At 38.0% G+C, this 24,609-nt stretch overlaps 1 protein-coding gene across 1 annotated transcript; it reads left to right on the top strand.

The window, feature by feature from the left end:
- Nucleotides 1-1,647: 1,647 nt before the first annotated feature.
- PODN (podocan) lies at nt 1,648-24,544 on the top strand. Its single transcript, XM_081946734.1, has 11 exons — nt 1,648-1,780; nt 3,085-3,173; nt 5,441-5,709; nt 7,431-7,524; nt 11,255-11,319; nt 14,815-14,924; nt 17,052-17,208; nt 17,739-17,854; nt 19,163-19,820; nt 20,846-20,994; nt 21,939-24,544. The coding sequence occupies exons 3-11, from the start codon at nt 5,446-5,448 to the stop codon at nt 22,087-22,089; spliced, it is 1,764 nt and encodes a 587-aa protein (XP_081802860.1). The 5' UTR covers nt 1,648-1,780; nt 3,085-3,173; nt 5,441-5,445; the 3' UTR covers nt 22,090-24,544.
- The last annotated feature ends 65 nt before the right edge of the window (nt 24,545-24,609 follow it).

Genomic DNA, 24,609 nt, shown 5'->3' with positions numbered 1-24,609 from the left:
AATAGAATTTTAAGGCATTTTTAAAAAAAAAAATCCGATAGCTTTGTTGATTCATTGGAAAAAATCCAAAACCCATCATTGGATAACATCCATATTATGACTAGCTTTAGTAGACAAAAGGGAAGCTTTCAAGTTCCCTTTGTTCTAAAATAATGCCTAAGAATGCTTTTTTCTCTCTCTTTCTTTTCCATAAGTTGCTTTTGAAAGTACAGTAACTTTGTTTATGGAGATTCTCAGGATCCAGGTCATGGGTGTCCCAAAGGTGTTTTTTCAAAAGGCAACTGGACTTTGTTTTTGAAAAACAAAGTACAGTTGACTTTGTTTTTGAAAAACAAAGTCTAGTTGCCTTTTGAAAAAACACCTTTGGGCCAATACACACTTTGAATGCCTGGTGGGCAGAAATAAGTTATAACAACTTACAGGTTTTTTGGAACTACCAGCAATGAACACAGAAACAAATAGTAACCTGAGAAATAAAGTGTGTGTTTGGGGAATTGAGGTGCTGGAAAAAGGCTACTGGTTAAGGTTTCATATTTTGATGAAATTTATCCCATTTATTCTGCTTTCTGAAATCTATGTTGCATGTATGATCCTGGATTCTAGCCTGTAGACATACAGAATAGAAAAGTGCAAGATACTTCCATACTGAGTAGCTTTGCATAACACAGTCAATACATTTGAGGTGAGCATTCATTTTGTTCCTGCCTTTTGGGAATCATGTATCTCCAATCCAATGACAGTAAACCAAAATCCAGAAGTGGTGATGGAGGTGAAACAACAGAAATTTAAACACAGTGAAATAAGCACAGTGGATTTCAGAAAGAACAGTTGCAGAATCTCAGGCTTAGTATCTGAGGTAAGAATTTGCATACTGTAATTCCCACAGGTATCTTGCCAGTCAATCTAAGAACATTTGTTTGTTGTTGTCTTGTTTTAAAGCTGGTTTTAAAGGAATTGTTTCACTCTTCCCTTGCACTTCATCTGGAAGTGTTTGAAATGTCAGTAACAGCCTCAGTTCCATGAAGAAATTGTGTTCTCCCCTGAAAAAAGGGGTGAATAAGACAGGATGCTCTTTGTTTACATCCCACATACATGTGAAATAAATGAACCTGCCACTCAGGAGAATATCAAGTGGAGTGGAAAACATGAAGCAATGATAAAAATTATTGGGATAAATGATATCTTCCCTTGCTTACATTCAAGAAGCATATTCATATACAAAGTAATTGGTGTCAGTGGGTATCAAGCTTGAGATGCAGAAATCAGAAAATATTCAAATGGCAATGCTTTTAGGAAAAGGCAAAGCTTTAAGAATTTTTTTCTTCACTTTTTAGGCTGCCTAGGATAAATTGGCTGCTCTCTCTTTCACTTTGCTTATTATTCCCACAGCTTCTGCTGATAAAAATGGGAGTGCGCAAGGCACTGAATTCATATCACAGCTACGAATTTCTCTCATATTTTATCTCCCACATTCTTCAGCCTGTTCACTTACATTTTCCCATATGGTGACTTTGGAAAATTCCTTCCTGCACAGAAAAGGACAGGAAATTCTCTTTGGTGGAGATGTTGCTTTCCCTCTCTCTCTCTCTCTTCCCCCCCTCTCCCCCTTCCTTTCTAGTTGTGCTGATCACATCTGGAAAGCCTCTGATTCGGGAAAGGGGGAAAGTGTTCGGCTCTGGGTGTGTATAATTGCCATGGCATGAGCAAACGGAGCCTTTGGTGGGGGGGATCAGAGAGACATTTTCCCCCAGACACTTCCATCACTATCCACAAAGTTAAGGTGAGTATATTTCTGAACTTTAACTTTTTAGTTGCCTGGTTGTTGTAGATAGTAAATGGCAGGGGATCTTTGGGAAATCATTCTGAACACCCAAAGCTGCATAACCTAATAATGCTGAGCAAGGGATACAGGAAACAATATGGGGCAAAGAAGAGGCCTGAAGCTACCAAAGTCATTGACTTTTTATTTTCGGTGCATGTCCAATTGCTTCCCCCACCACCAGGAGATCACTTTCAAACAATTCCTTGCATACCCAAGCACTCTAGAGACATCGATCCTAGCGACAGTGATACAGAGATTCTGTGATTTGATTGGTGGAGGTTCTGTTTTAGATCCTGGAAAAAAAAAAGTTGTACCCGTCAAATTAGTAACTTTATACTGTGCTTGGTAGAGTCACAGGATCTTAGCCAACCCTTGGTGAGGTCTTGGCAGAGGCTTGAAGCGAGGACAAGCTTTGAACAAGGCACTTTATATAAACTGAGGTTTTCGAAAAGCAAATTACCTCAAGATTTTCTTTGAACTAAAACAGGAATTGGAATAACTTGCCTGATACTATTACCTGCTTGGTGAAACCTAACAGATGTTTCTTTATCCTAAGAATGTCCCAGGGGTATCTGAGCTGCTGTTGCTTCAGAGGAGGGAAAGATTGATGCCAAAGGCATAGGGATTTTGCTCCTTGCGAGCAAGCCTGGAGACATACTCTTAAACAAGCAGCTCTTATTTTGTTGTTTTTAAAAAATCTAGTTAACCTATCATGTGACTTTTCATTTCAATACTGCATCCATTTATATTGATTTATGTGTGTGTATGTGTGCATGTGTGTATTTAGGATGTGTATTCATACGTATTTGTTCTTTATACAAACTGTATATATGTGCATGTGTAAGATGTGTGTGTGTGTGTTTGTGTGCATGCATATTTGAGAGACAGAGATCAAAGAAAAACAAACTTACTTGTCATCCTTTAAGTAAGATGTATAATATGCCAGAAATTTTATTGATAATGGAAGTCATTTAAGATCTGATGATTGAAATTGGAGTGTGGACAACAAATAGCTTGGATCCATTTCTGACACTGAAGTTAGAATTAAACCCTATGGAGGTCTCTGGGAAAACTCACTAATGTGGACCATAAACTTAAATATTAAAAGGCTTGCATGGGTTGAGGCAATAATATTCTGTTTGAAACAGAATATTACACATTTATGAACTTTAGAACTTGCTCATTTGCAAGCATGCCCTTTGGAACAATTATTTTTTAATGTTTATTTTCCTGTCATGAGATGGTTTTTATCTTTTCCCCAGCCCAAGGAAAACTTCAGTTATCCTTAGCTAAACCAGTGTTGGGTAAGACTTTCTCCTACATTCTGTTTTCATCCAAGAGCAACCTCAAGGTGTGTACTATTTGTTAAGTCATTTTATGTTCAGTTATTAAGTTAACTTCTTACTTTGGAAGGAAGTCAGGGGACTGCAGTGATTGAAAACAGGCAACAGAGGCAGACTAGATATTAACAAGGGGGAGAGCAAATATCATGGTAATTTAGTTTTTTGCCTACTCAGAGGGGTGGGAAGCCCTACAACAAGGCAATTAGGAAAAGATCTAAGCCTGCCAACTGGCTTTCAACATAGTAAATTAAATGGCTCATTTTGTTTTTGAAAAATTGTCACTTTGGTTTGTTCTTAGTGGTTATACTCTGAAAAATTAAACACTGGGAAAAATGTCAAGTTAAAGAAGTGGTGTGGTAGAAAACATCTCCAAAGAAATTACCAACAAAATGGAGAGGAGCCAAACAATTCTTTTATTAATATAACAGTTTGTTGGATCTTAAGTCTTGGGAGTGAAAAATCTGCTCTATAAGGTTACTATGAATATGTATGTAGGCAATATACATATTTGGTATACATAAGGTGCATAATAATACTATTAAGTATAGGATATTGATGTAGATCAAGGGGCCAATTATGGCCCTTTATGACCTGTGGTCTCAACTCCCAGAATTCATGAATCAGCATTCCTGAGTCCAATAATTCAATATTCTAAAATAACTATTGTTTAAATGGCACACATAAACAATAACAACTTCCACATTGTGAAAGAGTAAAAAGGCTGAATGTAACCCTATCTGAAACTAAAGTAGTTGACCTAGAGAGCAGCTATTCTAGTCACTTAGACTGAAAGTAGGGGCCCCATGGTTCAGGGTTAAAGAAGTTGAGCTTGTCAGCTGGAGAGCTGACAATCCGGACCGGGTTGTACACCCGAGCAAAATACAATGGGATAAGTAAGCTCCCTTTATTTTGCCCCAGGTTGAGCAGTTCAAAAGCATGCAAATGAAAGTAGATTAATAGGTACCAACTCGGTGGGAAGGTAACAACATTCCATGTGCCTTTGGTGTCTAGCCATTCTGGCTACATGACCATGGAAATTGTCTTCGGACAACACTGGCTCCTTTGGCTAAGAAACAGAGATGAGTACCGTGCCCTAAAGTTGGACAAGATTGACAAACCTTTATCTTTTAGAATGAAATAAGTAAACAATGGGTTGTGGGTATAGTGGAAATCATATTATGGGCATTTTGGTTGTCACAGTGGTAGTGATTGAATGCTTGCCCACTTGGAAAATGGCTGCCATAGTGTAATTAGAATGGTAAAAATGTTGTGGGGCTTGGAGTTGGACTGACACTAGGGAGACCGAGTTCAAGTCCACCCTCCTCCTTCAAAACTCATCGGTGACTTTGGGACAATTACTCTCTTAGGTACCCCACCTCACAGGAATGTTGTTATGGGAAAATGGGAACAGCTCCTGAGAGACAGGCAGAGAATTAATTATTAATTAATTAAATTTAAAAATCTTCAGTAATGATTATTAAAAGCATATCAGGTATGAAAGACTTGACAGATTTGGTTATGAACCACTGTAGCTTTGTACTGTTAGATTAAGAAAAATTTCATCAGCAGTTTTTTTCTTGGTATACACAAATGCTAAGATAATAACAATTGGTCTTCTGTTACAATACTTTCAGAAGTAGGATTTCAGGGCCGATGGACATATTTGAAAAGTTTAGGTTATGTTGTGAATACTCATCATACAATGGCTGCTATGTTAATCATTATTAATCACAAAACACCATGTATCAGCTGATATCCTAGTCAAATTGTTCCATGGATCCATAATCAGTCTATTATTTTTTCAGGGTTGATGTGCCACTTCCAAGCAAACTCTAGATATAACAACCTACCATGATTTTTCTAAGAATACCTATGGAGATATATACAGCCAGATGCACTGTTGTAAATAAAAGCCGATTCTTCCTTTTGTAGGATGCCATCTTTATAGTTTTAAAATATTAAATTAATCTAAAAGAAATAAATCAAGGGTTTAGGAATAGGAGCCAAAAGAACATAAAGGAGCTTTATAAAGGCTTATTGGTGCCCACAAGATAGATATTCTTTTTTCTATTTTGAAAAGGTTAAGCTCTAAATTTGATTGACAGATTTTGTAGTCCCCTTACAGAACCTTGAAAGTAAATAAGGTTTACCCACTTGGTTTTCTGCTTTTGTGTGTGTGTGTGTGTTATGTTTTGCCATTATAGAAGACTGTGTCTATTTATGAAAAATAGCTAGCAGCGATCCCCAATACACTGTAATATTTCCTTGCTTTCAGTGGAAATGTACCTGAAGTTCCTATTCCTGTTTCCTGTGCTGTGGCTATTGGTACTTAACTCCAGCAGGATTCAAGGCCAGAACAACGAAGACAGTAACGAGTTCCCAGAACATTCTCCTGAGCTGCTCAATCATCAAGATACTTCCTTGGCTCCAGATTGTCCGAAAAAATGCACATGCACCTCAGAAGGAATTGTGGATTGTGGTGGATTTTCACTGAAAGAATTCCCCATGGATGTCCCAGAAATGACAAGCCACCTTTCCTTACAGGTATAGGAACACTAAACAAGGATTGACAACTCTTGGATGAGGCAAGCCCCCTTGTCCCTTAATTACTTTGTAATAGTTGTTCACTGCAAAACTTGTAACTGACTTTTAAAAACCAATTACTGGGTCACTCATGAATTCATTAGAGGTAGTCCTTGTTTAATGACCACAACTGGGACCAACAATTCAGTCGCTAATGGAAATTGTGATTGTGTTTATGATCTTATTTCAGTTTTTTGTTTGCTTTATCTTCCTAAGGTCATAAATGCAAGGATTGATTGCAAAGTTACTTTTCCATCACTGTCATAACTGGGATTGGTCACTTAATGAGGCAGTGGCTAAAGAGGACTAGTTGTAATTACTGTAAATCCTTGATTTACAACAGTTTGTTTAGTGACCATTCTCAGCTACAACAGCAGTGAAAAAAGTAACTTATGACTAGTTTTCACACTTACAACCGTTGTAGCATGCCCATGGTCATATGATCAAAATTCAGATGCTTAGCAATTAACTCATATTTATGACCATTGCAGTGTCCCGGGGTCATGGGATTACCTTTTGCAACCTTTTGACAAGCAAAGTCAACGGGGAAGCCAGATTCACTTAACAGCAGTTTGACTAATTTAACAACTATAGTGATTCACTTAACAACTGTGGGAAGAAAAGTTGTAAAATGGGGAAAACTCACTTAACAAATGTTTCTCTTAGCAACATAAATCTTGGGCTCTATTGTGGTCATAAGTTAAGGACTACCCGTAAAATCTATTTACCTAGAGAAGTACACTTTGATCTTAGATACTGGTTGCTTTCATATCATTTACACAAAAAGCTGGAGTGGAAGAACACTTGCCCAATCCCGGGGAAAATTTCAGAGTTAGGGAGCATTTTTCTAACCTTCCTATCCAAAGTGCTGCAAATCACTAGGAATAACAACAATACCAACATAATTAATGGCTATGCCTAAGCTTTTGAGTGGATTCAGAGGAATTCTTTCTGTCCTGACCCTATTTTAATAGGCCTACCGTAGACACAGCCAAAATTGAACAAATGCCCTCCACGATGAACTAAACATTTCCATTGTTAAGCAAAGCAGTTGTTAAGAGAGTTTTGCCCCATTTTATGATGCTTTCTGACACATTTGTTAAGCCAGGGGTGTCCAAACTTGGGAACTTTAAGACTTGTGGACTTCAACTCCCAGAATTCCCCAGCCAGCCTGGCTGGGTAATTCTGGGAGTTGAAGTCCACAAGTCTTAAAGTTCCCAAGTTTGGACACCCCTGTGTTAAGCTAATGACTGCAATTATTAAGTGAATTGGGGTTATTAAGTGAATCTGACTTTTCCCACTTATTGACTTTGCTTGTCGGAAGTTGGCTGGGAAGGTTACAAATGGTGATGACAGACCCCAAGGCAGTGCAACTGTCATAAATACATCCCAGTTGCCAAGCGGCCAAATTTTGATCATGTGACTATGAAGATGCTGCAACGGTTGTAAATGTGAAAACTGGTCGTAAGCCACTTTTTCCAGTGCCGTTGTAACTTCGAACAGTCACTAAAGGAATTATAAGTTGAAGACTACTTGTATTACTGCATAAGCACATTCAAGAGTGGTTTCTTTGCCAGTCAGGTGATCCTGTTGTTTCAAAAGAAAACTTATGCAATGAAGTTAACTAGGGATCAAATGCTTTTGTCTAATCACTTTTATTTTTAATGCATCTTTTCTTTTAGAACAACCAGATAGAAACAATCATCCCAGAACAGCTTGCACGTCTCCCCTGGCTAGAAACATTGAATTTACAAAACAACAGACTCACATCCAAAGGTAAGCTGGAAAATCCAAAACAGCTTAAAAGTAAATATAATAGCCAGCGAAGATAATATTACAGGGGAAAAATGGCCATATTTCATATCCTGCCCCTGTTTCCCCTCCCCCCCACTGGCAAATGATTATGTTCCTGAGGAGCTTTACTGTGGTCTGAACTATCAGTTTAATGGATGCATTTTCTAAATCTTAAGGACTTATTTGTGTTTCAGAAAAAGGGAGGGGGAGGTTAAAAGAGAAAAAAAAAACCAACCATTCTTGGCACAAAATTAGCAAAGTAATCACGTCTGTATAGATGCAAAATGGGAAGAAAATGTTGTGCTTTAAATAAACAATATCTCATCAGAATTGGGAAAACAGTATCTATCTAACATTCTCAGTCTGCTGCTCTAATATATCTAATTGTGAGGCAGATAACTTCAAAAATTCCTCTCAGGGATTTTTATCTTTAATCTTGATTGCCTTTAAATGATTGATAATCCTCTGTTCCTATTCTGTAACAAACTATACTATTTGAACTGTTTGGATATACATGTAAGCTTCACTTATTAACCACAATAGGGACCAGGAACACTGTTGCTAAGCAGTACCGTTGTTAAGTGTGATGTTATGTAACTACACCAGCTTATTCCATCTGTTCTGGCTGCAGTTATTAAGTAAATAACTGTGGGTCATCAAACATAATGTCACATGACCATGACTTGTGACATCCTGCTGGATTCCCCATTGATTTTAATTGCTTGTTATGAAGGTTGCAAATGCCAATAATATGTCCACATGATGCTGCAATTGTCAGAATGGCACACCAGCTGCCAAGCATTTAGATTGCAATCACTTAACTATGGGGCTGTAATGGCCACAATTTCAAGGACCAGTCACAAATCTCTATTTTCACTGTTGCTGTAAGTTTGAACATTTGCTGAACAAAAAGTAACTTTATACTGTGCTTGGTAGAGTCACAGGAGCTTAGCCAACCCTTGGTGAGGTCTTGGCAATAGTTGATAAATAAGGACTAGGACTCTGGTTACCATTATCCTAATCAGGATAATAGTCTAAACTTCTACACAACTCACTAATATCAATTGACGCAGGAATTTGCTGTTCAAAATAGTCAACGTACCAGGAGTATCTGCTTGGATGATCCTAAAGTTTATAATTAAAATCACCTTTTTAAAAATGTGAATCTGTATTTTGGGGAGTTTTCAAATAACACCAGCAGCAACCTATATTATAACACACATAAAATATTTTATGAGGTAAAAATTGCAGTGGTTACAACCAGTGAGATATTAATTGTCAAAATACTTCTTTTAAGGGCTTCCAGAGAATACATTTGACCAGCTGGAGAATTTGAATTACCTGTACCTTCCGGTTCCGGCGGCTACGGCGACAGGCAGATCGCTGCCTGCTCCAGCTCTCCCGGTGGGCTTCCCCCGCTTCTGGGGGGGCACAAGACGCCTTGGAGGGGCGTCTTGCCGAAGGAACGGCTCGCGGAGGGTCCTGGCGTCGGCGGCGGCTGGCGGGGGCTCCTCCGCTTCGTTCTAGGCATCGGGGAGCAGTTTTGGAGGACGTGCGTGCGCACGCGTCTCGCCCCATGCCGATCGGAGAACACACTTCCGAACGAAGCAGCGGCAGTATGGTGAGAGGCTTCCTTTCTGCATTCCTTCGCTTTTGAATTGATGAACTTCTCAGCACTTTTAAAAAGTTAAATTTTCGGATCCCTGCTAGAGGTGCGGCTAGAGGGAGGGGGATTTCCCCCCCTCCCTCGGACAAGCGGCTTGAAAAGACTTTCCTTCCATCCCCAGAGAGGAGGAGGGGGGAGAGCCAACTAATGATGCCTCACCCCTATAAAAGTGATTTTCATTCGACCTAGCTCCAGAACTAATGGATGAACTGAGAACTTTTTGAACTTTTAAAAATTTTACTATGCCTCTGAGCCCAAAGCTGGCAGGGCAAGATGGCACACTTCCGTTGTCTTCATGAACTGTGAAACCTGACTCCACCTTTAAAATTCAGGCTTCCGGTCTTTGTCTCCGAGTCACCCAGAGGAATTTCTTGTGGATTGCTACTTTCTGAACTCTTTGGAGAAAAAAAACTTTCATCTACTGCTAGAGTGACTAAAGAAATCCCCATCTGTTTGGATCCTCTGCCTTCTGAATTCGCCTGCCTGCTCTACCTCTCCAGCTGCCCAGTCTCTACTTTGACTGATCTCCTTGCTTCATAAACCATGTCTCCAAAAAGACCACCTCCTGGAAAGCCTGGCTTTGCTACTTCTGCTCCAACGTCTGCAACGTCTAGTCCAGCTACACAGTTAAAGATATCAGAATTGATGCAACCCAAGACTACAGAGATAGACTTCCAACAAATGCTTCAACAAATTTTACAAGGCCAGGAGGAAATTAAGAAACAGTTAAGGGAAATGAAAGATGAAATTAAACAGAATCAAGCCCAAATCTTTAAGAACTCACAGAGACTGGACCTTGTGGAGGGTGGGGTGGCGGAGGCGAGGGGGGGGGTAGAGGCCTTACAGAAGGGGAACAAAGAACTTGACATCCAACAAATGAAAGCAGAGTTTGAAAGAATGTCCTTTTATCTTAGATTTCAAAATGTAATAGAAGCAGATGGGGAAAATATAAGGGACATTATGACTAACATTCTAGCTGATTACATACACAAAGATAAACAGCAGATGGAATGGGAGATAGATCTAGCTTATAGAGTGAATTCAGCATATGCCAGAACACATAATGTACCCAGGGAGGTTCATATTAAATTTCTTAGGAAAACCACAAGAGATGAAATTCTGGGTGTACAAAGGGGGCAAACACTGACATACCACGATAGGGAGATAACCATTCTAAAGCAGATTCCCAAAAAAATTAGGGAAAAAAGGAAAAGTTATTCGCAATTGGCGAATAAATTATACCAGAAGGGGGTGTGGTTTAGATGGTTGATGCCTGAAGGTATGCTGATATTCTGGGAGGAGACAAGAATCAGAATCAACACACCCATAGAGGCACAGGCCTTTATGGAAAAAAACAAAGCGAACCTAGAAAAAACAGATGACACTACAACGGTTATACAGGACACGGGAGGGGCCGGAGCTCTGCCAGCGGGGGGTGAAGGGGCAACACCAAGAAAGCTCAGATCACAAAAATAAATAAGAAAACCACAATGTTATAAACAGACCGAAAGTATTAATGAATTTACAACTAGACTATATATTATAATTATATAAACTGATTGAAAAGTATTTTTTCTAGAATTAATATGCTGATTTTTTTTATGACTATGTAATAAGGTTTGATATTTTGATGTAACCTAGGAGTCTGGAGGGAGGGGGCGTCTGCCATACTTGCAACTGCCAAAATTTGTAACTATTCCACTTACCCTTTTCCGCATAAATGTTTTTAAAAAAACCAATAAAACTTCTTGAAAAAAAAAAAAAAAAAAAAAAGGATAATAGTCTAAACTTCTACACAACTCACTAATATCAATTGACGCAGGAATTTGCTGTTCAAAATAGTCAACGTACCAGGAGTATCTGCTTGGATGATCCTAAAGTTTATAATTAAAATCACCTTTTTAAAAATGTGAATCTGTATTTTGGGGAGTTTTCAAATAACACCAGCAGCAACCTATATTATAACACACATAAAATATTTTATGAGGTAAAAATTGCAGTGGTTACAACCAGTGAGATATTAATTGTCAAAATACTTCTTTTAAGGGCTTCCAGAGAATACATTTGACCAGCTGGAGAATTTGAATTACCTGTACCTTGCAAATAACCAGGTTAGCAATTGTTTCAAGAGTTGCTATTTCTCCCAATTTGGTGTCCTCCAACATATAGCCCAGTGACTCCCATATTCCCCAGTTAGAATAAAAGGAAGTAAACTGGAATATAATACCATGGCAGGTAAAACTTTGTGGGTTTGAAGTTTGAGGAATTAAGGGAAACTACCACAGTATTAGATGAGAGCTAGTCAATAGTGGCAACATAACAATGCTATGAAAATTATTAATAATATAAAGAGATTGAAGGGATTATGTGACACACATTTGCATAATGATAAATATACATTTACCTATACATAAAAGAACAAACCCAAACATAGCCACAATTTTATATATTATCAGTAAAAATGTATGTAGCTTTCCTTATAGGAACCATATTAGTTGCAGATTTTTCTTCAAATAGTTCTCTAAATTCATGAGGATATAATAAAAGGCAAATAGTTTCTTCTATTAAAATCTTCACTTTTCTTTAAATGTACTGTATGTGACATTGAGATGAAATTTATATTATCTTTCAGAGGGCAAGTCATTGTATTTAATATTGTTCCTCCTGTTTTTGAGGATCTTCATTGATTTGTTATATATAAATTTGAATTAGACCATTAGAAAATTAGAGAATGGGTTAGATCATTATTTAAATGGATTCAAACAATCACCTAACCATTGTTGCAATTTTGGAAGATAGCTTGTATTGCCAAGTTCCTTGACCACAAAATATTCCATTAATTTGATAGCATCATAGAAATAATCAACAGGTCCATTTTAGACATTTAAATCCAACCCCTTCCTGAGTGCAAGAATCTGATTAAAAGCATTTCCAGCAGATGGCTGTTCAGCCTCTGCTGAAAGCATCCAGTAAAAAGGAGCCACAATTCTCTCTGGGGGATTTCAAGAGAGGGGAGAAAACTATTTCCTTATTTGAAATGTCTGAGAAATGAAGTTATATAAACACAGATATTTGAATCATATGATTTGATCTTACAGCAGCATAAGGCTAGTGTTACCTCCACAAAACTGCTCTATGAAGAGAAAATATTTAATTACAATAATGTGGAAAAACAAGCATCACATTGAAAGCTCAGGGCCTAAAATATGATTATTCTATTTCTAATATTCTATAATTTTCTATCATTCGCACTAGGTTTTTGTGTTATGACTCACTCAATAAATATATACTAAACATGTTCTTTGTTACTCACTAGCTAATTTCCTACCAGTCTCCATTAGAGCTCTGCATTGGCCGAACGTCCTTATTCTAGCCCAAGAGTTTTGTTTTATTTGTTAATGTTATTTCATTGATTTATATACTGGCTTGGTCAGTAAATAACTCAGTGATAAGTGAAGGAGACATTCTTAATTTTGGAGTTCAGTTATGAATCTCCATAACTTTTTGGAAACCCCACTGCTCTATAGTACTTGCTGTTAGCTAATAATTAAGAATTTGGATAGCCATTGTCATATAAAGAGACAGTTCAGCAACTCAGTTTTTTTTTTCAGACAAAGTGCACTGTTATTGTTGAGTTGCTGTACCAAACTGCTTATCCAGTAACATCGTGTCCTTTTCTTCATTTACAACAATTTTCCATGTAACACTTTTGGCAGTGAAAAGGGCTTCATAAAAGCTAAATCCAAGCCAGGCTATGACTAATATTCCAGAACTTTTGTGTCCAATTTTCCCCCCTATGAGATAGAATAGCTATCATTGGTTTTTCCTGGTGCCGTTGGTGCTGCAAAAGAAAACTGCATCCAAATAATAAAAGCAAACCTGCTTAAAAAAGAATGAAATGTCAGAGACCCACAAAAAATATTCCGGACCAAAAGACTGAAATATATTTTCAGGCTTTAACTGAAATTCATCTCCAGCAGAACAATAGGAAAAGGTTTGGAGTTATTTCTCTCCCCAGTGAATCATTACATGCCTAGCCCTGGTTATAAAACCACAGATAAGGCTTTCTAACAATGTGCATTTAGGTGTCACAGTAAAATAAAAACATTTAGATTGAAGTTAAAAAGCTCAGGAATCTTAGACATATCAAAGAAAATGTAGCAGTGGTGAATAGAGATATTTACAAGTACCGGTAGTACTTTTCAAAATTTTCATGAATAACTTGGATGATAATGTGGAATGAATCTCTCAGTCCACATGACTTGATTGTAGTGCTCCCCTCATTGCCTTTTCTTGCACCTCTTCCAGTTTGCATATTTTTCTTAATTTTTATTCAAAACATTAAAATGCAAAATGCAAAAGCAAAACCCAAGACTACACAAAGAAAAAATGTGCATAAAAACAAAAAACCCAAAACAAACATAAAATGTTTCCCCTAGTTGAATACTGATAAATATATTTCAAAAATAATATTTCTTCCATCTTGTGAACACTGATGACCAAGCCATTTGGCCTGACATTTATCTACTACATAAGGAAAAAAACCTATTAACAAGTAAAACAAATTAATTTGGATTCCAAAATTGATGCCTCTTCAGGTAGGGGATTCTCTGATTGAGGTAGAGCTGGCAGCAAAATGTTGGTGGGTGAAATTCTCCCAAATAGAATTCTAAACCTACCTACCCTTCCCTCCCTCCCTCCCTTTCTCTCTCTCACACACACACAAACACACACACTTTCCATTTCCTAATTTTATTTCCATCAATTATCGCACTCCTTCAATCTGCGGTAATTGTTGGGTGCATTTTGAAGTTAATTAAATAATATTTCCCTATGAAATACTATGTAAATGGTTACCAATTTAAAATCAGCCAGCTGACCTTGGGAATCTTGCAACAAAACCATATTACAGGAACCTTTTTTTCTTTTTTCTTTTAAATAGATCTTGGCAAGCAAAATAATACCAGAAGGCCATTCTGTATATGTAATGCATTTCTTTTATTATTTTTGTCCCCCCCATCCAATGTCCAGTGCACAATGTGCCCCAAATAAAGGTTAAATAGTCAGCATAGTTTCCCCATTACATCTCCACAGGGTTACAACAGAGTCAGAAACACCTCAGTGGTTCTCAAAGGTAACCAGAAAAACAGTCTTCTGCAAAAAAAAAAATATGGCCTATTTATATTGCATTCTGCTGGGGATTGTGGAATTAATGTTTAGGAGGATTTGTTCCCAAGCTCTTGGTTTTGTTGGGACTTGCCCAAGAAAGAAGACTCAACTATTTCTGGAAGGACACACAAACTGTGCAAAATATATTTGTTCTTTCAATCTGTGCTTCCTATATATCTGTTGAGTCCAATAAGCATGGCTTTCCAAGTGAAAGCTTAAATGAATTCCACACTGTTATTTATTAGTATTAGAGAGAAAGGTAGAAATCCTTGATCCTGAGAGATCTGAAGCAATTTTATGGTATCTGTCATAAGACCTTTCCTCACTGGAACAAATAGCCATTTAATGTTCTGAGGAAAACTCAAGGATGAGTGTACTCGAAGCCTTTATATCTCTAACAATTATTTCCTTCTTTGGCCTTGTCTCTCCTTTTCCAGCTCACAATGGCTCCAAAGTTCCTTCCACAGGCTTTGATCAGTGTGGATTTTGCCGCCAATAATCTCACCAAAATTTATGATCTGACTTTTGGACAAAAACCAAACCTGAGGTAAAAAAAGAGGTCTTGAGGGGGGGGGGGGAGAAGTGGGTTTAATCGACTCTGTTTCTGCAACAGAAGAATCATCATCAGCAACACCAACAGCAACAGCAGAAGCAGCATGTAAAGCCATACAATGAATGTTTGTAAGAATATATTTCTTTCAGAGGAAGAGATTCAAACAAACAAATCTATGTTAGCATCTTGACTGGATGTTGCTTGCTTGCATGCAGATTGCAACTGCACTAGAAAATCTCTCAGAAAACAGGCCTGTTAATTAAAACGTTGTTAGTTCTGAGATTTATTATGCACATGGGATGCTATTTTTTTTCTTGTAGCTTTTTTATTAAAGCACATATTTCAATAGCAAGAATAAGGCAGGTCAAAGAAGAAAGATAAATCATTGCATGCACTCTATTTCTCTGGGAGGTGAGAAATTCTAGGAACACTTTATTTATTCATGTTTTATTTATTTATCAAATTTATTTGCTACCCATGCTTCAGGTGACTCTGAGTGGATATTGGATTCGCTTAGAAGGGAGAGCTTGGAGATTTGCTGTATATTTGGGTTTCTTATATAAATATGCCACTACAAATTGGATGGAAGAATAAATTAAATGAGGAGTCAGACATTTTTCATGCCTTTAAACTATTGTGTGATTTTGAATGGGGTTGACAATATAGATAGATATAGATAGATAGATAGATAGATAGATAGATAGATAGATAGATAGATAGATAGATAGATAGATAGATAGATAGATAGATGATAGATAGATAGATAGATAGATAGATAGATACTGTAGATAGACAGACAGACAGACAGACAGACAGACAGACAGCCATGATATAGATATAGATATAGATATAGATAATATAGATATAGATGATATAGATATAGATATAGATGCATGTACATGTGCATGATTATATGTATATACATACACATACATATACACATACACATGGAGGAGCCGTTGGAACTGGAAACAGACTCCGACAGCAAGGGGCCCTATGAGTCGACTCTGGAAGATTGGATTTGTCCCAGAGTGCTGGGTGGATTTTGTTGCTGAGTTTGAGGTGAAGAGTGAGTAGGTCTCGGTTGGTTTGGTCTAGTAGGAATCTTTTCCTGTAGAGTTCGTTTCTGATTAGGGCTAATTCAGTTCTTTTCAGGATCCTTTCTGTGGCTGAAGCTCAAGGGTGAAAAACTCCAAATAGTTTTTATCAAGTTGGAGGGTATCCTTGATGGAGTAAGGGAGAAATGCTATTTCAACCACAGTACAGTTAAGGACAACATCAGGCTGTCGTCTCACTCCTGGGTAGAGATGCAAGGAAAACAGTATCAACAGAAAGCAGAGAGGAAAAGGGTTGCCAGGATATGTTGGTTCCAAGGTTAGGACAAATAAGGAGAGGCCCTTAGACTAGAGTTAGAAAAAGTGAAGCAAAAGACAGCTGAACTGATTCGATAGCAAGTTCCCTATGAAGAAACATTGCAAAAAATTGGAGTACTTTAGTTCTAAAAGAGGTAAGTGGGCACATGATAGAGTTGTATTAAATTATATACAATACAATACAATACAATAGTAGAGTTGGAAGGGACCTTGGAGGTCTTCTAGTCCAACCCCCTGCCTAGGCAGGAAACCCTATACCGTTTCGGACAAATGGCTATCCAACATCTTCTTAAAGACTTCCAGTGTTGGGGCATTCACAACTTCTGGAGGCAAGCTGTTCCACTGATTAATTGTTCTAACTGTCAGGAAATTTCCCCTCAGTTCTAAGTTGTTTCTCTCCTTGATTAGTTTCCACCCATTGCTTCTTGTTCTACCCTCAGGTGCCTTGGAAAATAGTTTGACTCCCTCTTCTTTGTGGCAACCCCTGAGATATTGGAACACTGCTATCATGTCTCCCCTAGTCCTTCTTTCTCTTAAGCTAAACATACCCAGTTCCTGCAGTTCCAGTTATCTGGCGGGAAGACTGTGGATAGCTGCTGACATAACTAGACTGAGTAGTTGATATAAGAGAATTATCATTTTCAGGAAACTTTGTGAGATAGCAATCAAGCAGTAAGAGTCTTAGCCTTGTCTCTGTTTATCTCTGTCTCCCTCTCTTCTCCAACCACCATCTTTTTTCTTCTTTTAGGTCAGTCTACCTTCACAACAATAAGCTTGATGATGCCGGACTACCAGAAAACTTGTTCAACGGTTCTGACAATGTGGAAATCTTGATCATGTCCAGCAACTTCTTAAAATATGTTCCAAGGAATCTACCACGAGCATTGTATAAGCTACACCTTAAGGTAGAATATCAGTTCCATTGCATGTCAGAAACTCAGCCTTTATAAAGCTTATTCATTTGAATTATTGAATACATTGACTGCTTAGCTATTGCATTTATGGATCATATTGTCTGCTCAAGAACTCCATAAAAAAATTAAAAAAGAAAACCGCCCGATAGAGTCTTTAAAAAGTAGTGGCAATATCAAAGTTGCATTTCAGCCGGTAGCCAAACTATACCAGCACAATGCCAATCAAACCTCTGGAAGTGAATCAGACTTTGATTTTCTTCCTGCTGATACTCCTGAGAATGATATTCTATAGTAGAAGCTCAAGAACAGAAGAAATCTGGCAGGAAATTCTGGACATTGTCTTCTTATGTTCATCGAAGGTCACCCAAATGGGGAACATTGCCTTAAGGCTTAAGGTCACATTTGGCTTTTTCTCTGACCTCTTCCTGACACCGCAACCACCTTAGAATATCCCTCTTATACTCTGAGGACTGAAGTTTCAGTGAAGAGGCTCACACTTTGTTCCCTTTGTCTCTGGACAGAATAACAAATTGGAGAAGATTCCTGTAGGAGCTTTCAATGAGCTGTCAGATCTTCGAGAATTATATTTGCAGAACAATAAATTAAACAATGAGGGGATGGACAATGAAACCTTTTGGTGAGTTTGTTAGTTTTTAATGGATGCACCTTTAGTAGATAATAGCAGCTGGGTTACTTTGGTTCCAAACAACCATGGGACTCCTCTTCTAAACATACTCAACTGTTAAAGGGTAGGAATCCATATTTATTTTATTTGATTGTAAGACATAATTAACTATTTTTGACTCCTTTTTTGTCTCATCCTTTGATTAAGATACCAAACTGGAAACTGGAGTTGATTTAGTTTTTGACAAGCTTAGTTAAATGTTTATCTTGTTTTTCAGGAGATTAAAAAGGCAGTTTACTGTTGTGGCCCACCAGCAGCCAGCGGAGCTAGCAGCAGAGTTAGACAGTGCAGAGGTTGGGGAGGAACATGGGCCAGTCCTGGAGGCTAAGGAAGACTCAGATGAGGGCTCTCTGTCAGAGGCAGAGATGGGGCCAAGGCCATCTGGCAGCTCTCAGCTGCCTTCTGAGCTACATAGCAGTGAGGCAGAGGAACATCTGGAGCCTGTTCCCAGTGTGCACATGCGCAGAGCTGCCAGAAGAAAAGAACAGCTAAGAAATCAGGATCAACTTGGAAGTAAAGCCGCAGGTGGACGGTGAATGGCCCCTCTCATAGGAAATAAAAGAGGAGTGAAAGGGGAGTGGGCTTTTGCAGGAAACAATTTGTTAGTTCGTTAGTTCATTTCAGGAGTGTGAAGATCTGTCCATGAATCTCAGAGACTCTGTGCCAAGTCTTTCCTTGCACAGCACTACATTTGGAAAATATTTACATGGCAGCTTTCCAAGCTAGATAAGGTCTGTGGTCATAACTTCACCTTTGAAAGACTGTTTACCAGGCCTTTGCTAAATGTGGGTGAGAGAAATTCACATCTGTGTAATAAAAGGGGTTTTGTCAGGACCAGGAATCTGTTTCGTGTTTTTGGGGAAGTCTAGGTCAAAACACTTACAAGGGGAGGTTTCTCCAAGTGTCTGCAAAGTGCAGTCAAAAAAATTCAAGCTGAACACCATAATGGTGTGACCCAGGAGTTTTGATCACACTGTCATGGCTGCCAGGTTCGACTTTTTTTTTTAACCACTCACTGTTTGTGTGGCTTTAAAGGGGCAATCACTATATGTGGATTCTTGAACAGGGGTTTATTAATCATGAACTGTTATAGGTAGCAACAGTTTTTATGTACATGTGGGAAAAAAGTCTGGCAGAGTTGCAGGTATAGTTATCCCAATTGCTATAGTAATGAGGAACAGAGGTTCATTTCCCCTCTACTAACACTGTGTGTTTGGCTGCTTAAACACTTAAAAGGAATTCCCTTTTTCCGCCCCTCAGGAAACTCTCAAGCCTCGAGTACCTGGATTTGTCTAGCAATAATCTTTCCCAGATTCCACTCGGTTTGCCTCGAAACATTGTCCTTCTCCACTTAGAGAAGAATGCAATAAGATCAATTGGCAATGATGTCCTGACCCAAATCAAAAACTTGGAATATCTTCTGCTTCACAATAACAAACTCAAGGCCCGAGAGATCCATCCACTGGCTTTTCACGGCCTGAAGAAATTGCACACTGTTCATTTATATAACAACCTGCTGGAAACAATCCCCAGTGGGCTGCCCAGACGTGTAAAAACTCTTATGATTCTCTACAATCAGATTTCAGGAATTGGCAGGGAAGATTTTGCCACCACTTATTTCATGGAAGAACTAAACCTGAGCTACAATAAGATCACCAGCTCACAGATTCATCGGGAGTCTTTCCGTAAACTGAAGCTACTGAAGTCGTTAGATCTTTCTGGCAACAAACTCCGCACCATGCCTCATGGCTTCCCCAAGAATTTGCAAAGCCTCAAGTTGAAAATGAATTTGATCAGTTCCATTCCCAAACGCACACTCTCTGGAATGTCAAAGCTACAGGAGCTTTATCTCAGCGCCAACAAATTGAAAAACAATTTAATTCACAGTGGATCATGGAGGGATCTCACCAGTCTTAAGGTACAAACAGACAGAGATCTAGAGACCTAGAGATGCATATAAACGATATTAAAAATAGTATATAACTCTTTCAAATAGGCAGATCTATGGGGGGGGGGGGGAATTAAGGTGCGTGTTCAGAGAAAACCACAGCTAGAATAAATATAAAATGAAAAAATGATGCAAACCACACAATATGAAAAAAAAATGATGCTAGTTTATCATAGAATCTGAAGTTCTGTAGGCAGTATGGACAAGCAAAAGGGAGAGGAGGAATAAAAAAACAACAGATATATTGAGATGGGTGGAATATTAAGGAATCAAAGACATTTCTATATCTAACCATGGAATTAACATGCCCTACTATGCATTTCTAAAGTCCTTGTTAAAGTGCCTTTGACTCTTGATCAGGAAAAAAATGCAACAGTTTTTAATTGCAATGCACTGTTTAATGACTTAGAGGTTATGTAATCACCAGGGGTGGGTTCCTACTGGCTAAACAACCGGTTTGCTTCATGCGCGCTTCGGCGCAGAAGGCAGAAAATAAAAGTTAACGCCAACTCCAAAGGAAGGGAAGGGTACAGCTTACCTTGCATCCAGATTCAGCTCATTTCCATAGTGGTATTTCAATCAACGTATATGTGAAAGAACTGGGATTCCTTTTTGCTAATATGTTAGCTGACCAGGATGAAAGAAGTGAATGAAGAAAAGGGTTAAACATAACACTGCAGAACAGACAAATGAAATTGTGGAATATCGAAAGCGATGGTGTGTCCGTGTGACTGTGAAGGAGAGAGGATGAGAAATATAGTGACAAAGGTAATAATATTGGATTTGCTGGGAAGAGATGAGAGCTTGCACTCAGCTATTGGGCACTGATGCTTACAGTAATGTGTGGGTATCTCACTGGTGTGTAGAGTAAACCTACAATATACAGATCTGAGTGAATTATAGGATGTGGGATTTATAGTAATTTACTCTTTTCAAGTAAATCAGAATGACTTTTGTTAATTATTTAAATTATTGTCTTGTGGCTCTTTTTCCAGATACTGGACATGGCTGCCAATCAACTGACTTTGATTCCATCTGGCTTACCAGAAACTCTAGAGTATCTCTATCTCCAGAGCAACAAGATCAGCATTGTGCCAGGAGATGCCTTTGATTCCACCCCCAATATCAAGGGAATTTATCTCAGGTGTGTAGCCAGGAAAAAGACTCTCAGAAAAAATATTAATGGCTTCGCAAATATAAAAAATAGATTTTCCTTTATGTATGAACTCTATATTGTACTTCAAGCATGTTTCATTCTGTGCACTAATTGTTTATGGACAAGACATTGTGCATTCATTGTGCTTATAAATCCTTGTCAGATACAGTATAGGTAGTCCTCAACTTACAACAGTTCGTTTAGTGACTATTTGAAGTCACTGAAAAAAGTGACTTATGATTATTGTTTTTCAGAGCATTGTGAAAAATCTCTGTGGTCATATGATCAACATTCAAACACTTGGCAACTGACTCATATTTATGACCGTTGCAGTGTCCTGGAATTATATTGTCAGTCACCTTTTCAACTTTCTGACAAGCAAAGCCAATGGGGAAATCAGATTCACTTAACAACTGCAGTGATTCACTTAACAACTCTGTCAAGAAACACCATAAAATAGGACAAAATTCAGTTCACAAACATTCATTTAACAAACGATATTTTGGGCTCAATTGTGATCATCAGTTGAGAATTACCTGTATCTAGATCAGGGGTGTCCAAACTTGGCAACTTTAAGACTTGTGGACTTCAACTCCCAGAATTCCCCAGCTAGCGAGTTGAAGTCCACAAGTCTTAAAGTTGCCAAGTTTGGACACCCCTGATCTAGATCTTTCTAATTTTATGCATATAGAAAGCTCCTGAATTTGTAAGACATCAGTTGTAAGACTGAAGAAACGTAGAATGGGTGGAGATGAAACCAAATACTGAAATGTGAGCAGAAAGTGGAGAGAAACCGACTAACCTTTTTTTTTTTTATAAAAAGCCACTTTGTGGTATCCTCCTCTTAGTATAGAGTTTATAGGACAAGGAAGGACATTGCAATAAAGGATTGGGAGGCAATTCTATTCATTTTCTTTCCTTTACCTTTCAAGGTTTAACAAGATTGCATTCAATGCTGTGAAAGAGAGCACTTTCCAAAGACTGAAGCATCTGCAAGTGCTGGACATTGAAGGAAATTTTGAATTCAGCGACCCCTTAAGAAATGAGGATCACTCAGAGGAGGAAACAGAGGAAGAGGAGTAACAGGAAGTGGCATTTACCCGAAAACAAATCTTTGCTGACCCAAGCGTATCACACGGTAGAAGATTAAGTTAAACGCTTTTCTAAGGACACACATAAATTATCTCATTTATTCAACCCACGCATCTGTGACAAAAACAAAGCTCTTTATGGTCCCATCCCATGAATGGCTAAGTTAGCAAACAAACATATAGTTCACAAGTCTACATCATTATAATTGGTAACACCACAGATGAACAAGTGATAAGGATAGTATATCTGCATTGGCCAGCAGTATCATATCCATTATGGCTTTAAGGTACCTCATACCGCAGGCTGATTCTGCACTGATAGGTTCTGGATTTTGTGGTTCAGATATATCATATTTCCTTAATAGGAAGACAAAGTGTGTCTTTAAAATCTGAATAATTACCTGTATATTGGAATGGAGGATGTCTTAGCATGGAGGTTCTCATTTAAGAGCAGCAAGCAATGAAATGAAATTGGCTGTAACAGAGAATTAATCTCACTCCACCCCCTCGTCTGTCCTGCACAATATATATATAATTTTCCTCCATTCTTATAGGAAAAATAATTCCTCATCCCTCTGAAAAAATCTGGTGACATCACCAGCTCATTGTGGGGCCCCAGGGTGAAAAATGCTACCCCTGTCTAAAGGGCTATGAAAGTCTTTACAACATTTTTAAAGAATCATATCAATGACTGAACTTCAGAAACAGACAACCAGTGGACCTCCCTATACTGCTAAATTAAAATACTGTATGACTTACCATCTGCCACCTTAGTTAAGGCACGTGTAAGATTGAGATTGTCTTGGCAACGTTTTGGCGAGGTCTCACCAGCCTGAGGATGGTTACTTTGAGTCACTGAGTAGATCTGGCATTATAAAATTTAAACAAATTACTAGCATACAATACAATACAATACAATAGCAGAGTTGGAAGGGACCTTGGAGGTCTTCTAGTCCAATCCCCTGCCTAGGCAGGAAACCCTATACCTTTTCAGCTTTCAAATGTCAGCTTTCATGGTCAGCTTTCAAATGTCTGATTCCTATCTGCAACCTGGAACTCATTTTTGGCAGATTGTATTTTGAATGGAATTTATCACAATCCACACTGATAGTATGGATTGTGATAAAAGTGAAATAAACTATTTCCTCCCTGCAGATTTATAGCATTCCTGGTGCAACAAATCATGAATAAAATGCTATAAGTCACTAGTGAGCAAATTGCCAAATACATTCTAGGGTGGGATAAATATAATGATTACATAAATAACATTTTGATTTCATATTCATCAGGAACTAATTCAGCAAAATGGAATGTCTCTTTGGACTGTCTATCTGTCTCAGTCTGATTCGTCTTGATGGTCCATAAAGATACAAAGCACTTAAGAGGAAATGACACAAATATTATAAAAGTATTCAGTCTTTCTAATCCTTTGCCAAGCTCAGCCAAAACAGTCTGCTAATATCAGAGGAGTGGGTGACCCTCCTCTAACCTTATTATTTGTACTACTTTTTTTAAAGTGTTTCTTGGATCATTGTGATGTGAGAATTTACAAAAGCTGGCTTTTGTTTACTTAAAAAAACACCTCTCCCTACTTTTACTTGTTAATAAAAGGTAGACACTGTAGAGTTAAGGTCCCAATCCAAGGTTACTGAGTCAATACATTTCATCTAATAGCTATACTCATCCATGTAAGACAGGAGAACATGTCCTGTAGCTTCACTGTAAGTCCAGTGTGCAGCATCTCAGCCCTTAAGTGACAGTCAACACAGCCACGTTGGACACTTGCTCAGTATGTATATATTTGGATTTTAAAAAAGAAATTCTATTATGGCTGGATCCCATTTTTTTTTAATTTATCCCCATTCCCAAAGCCAGAAATACAACTCTACCTGAAGACTTAAAATAACAACTTATTCTGTTTGGTGAAAATTAAAGTATATATTTTTTGCTTTGGAATGATTTGTCCAATTTATTTTGTATGTGCATGTGAGATTCTTTGCTAAGGACATATACATCTGAAATTCATCATCAAGTATTAGATTTAACTGGGTGTACTAAATTTGTACTAAATTTGAACAATATTTGTATGAGATTTTGGGCCAGACGTGGCTATTAATCACTGTTTTTCTAGAAGCTTGGCCTCGTATTCAAAAATTTGCTATCAGAAGTTTAGACACTGTTAGATATACTGTTTTATTGCAAGTAAACAATCCATATATGTGCGGAGAATTCGCTCGCTGCAAACCCAATAGTCCCAACTTTCGACTTGTTTCCAATTGTTTCCTGTGAGTTGATTATTAATTGCTTTTCCCCCAACTATGAGATTATAGTGGAACTGACCAATGTTATACAAAGGCTTTCTCTGCTCTGAATCCTCACCTTGCCATCTTCAGCCCTTACAAATCCCATTAGTCAAAAATATTCATTCAACTTTCTCTGCAGGTAATAAAATCATATGAAAAGTTCCATAATTTCTTCTAGTTTTTGAGTTGTGGTGGATCTATCATAGTTT

This window comes from Natrix helvetica (assembly GCF_964273705.1).
Source record: "Natrix helvetica genome assembly, chromosome: 3".
NCBI lineage: Eukaryota > Metazoa > Chordata > Lepidosauria > Squamata > Natricidae > Natrix > Natrix helvetica.
The sequence above is the reverse complement of the archived record's forward strand: the minus strand, read 5'-3'. Positions and strand labels throughout refer to the sequence as shown.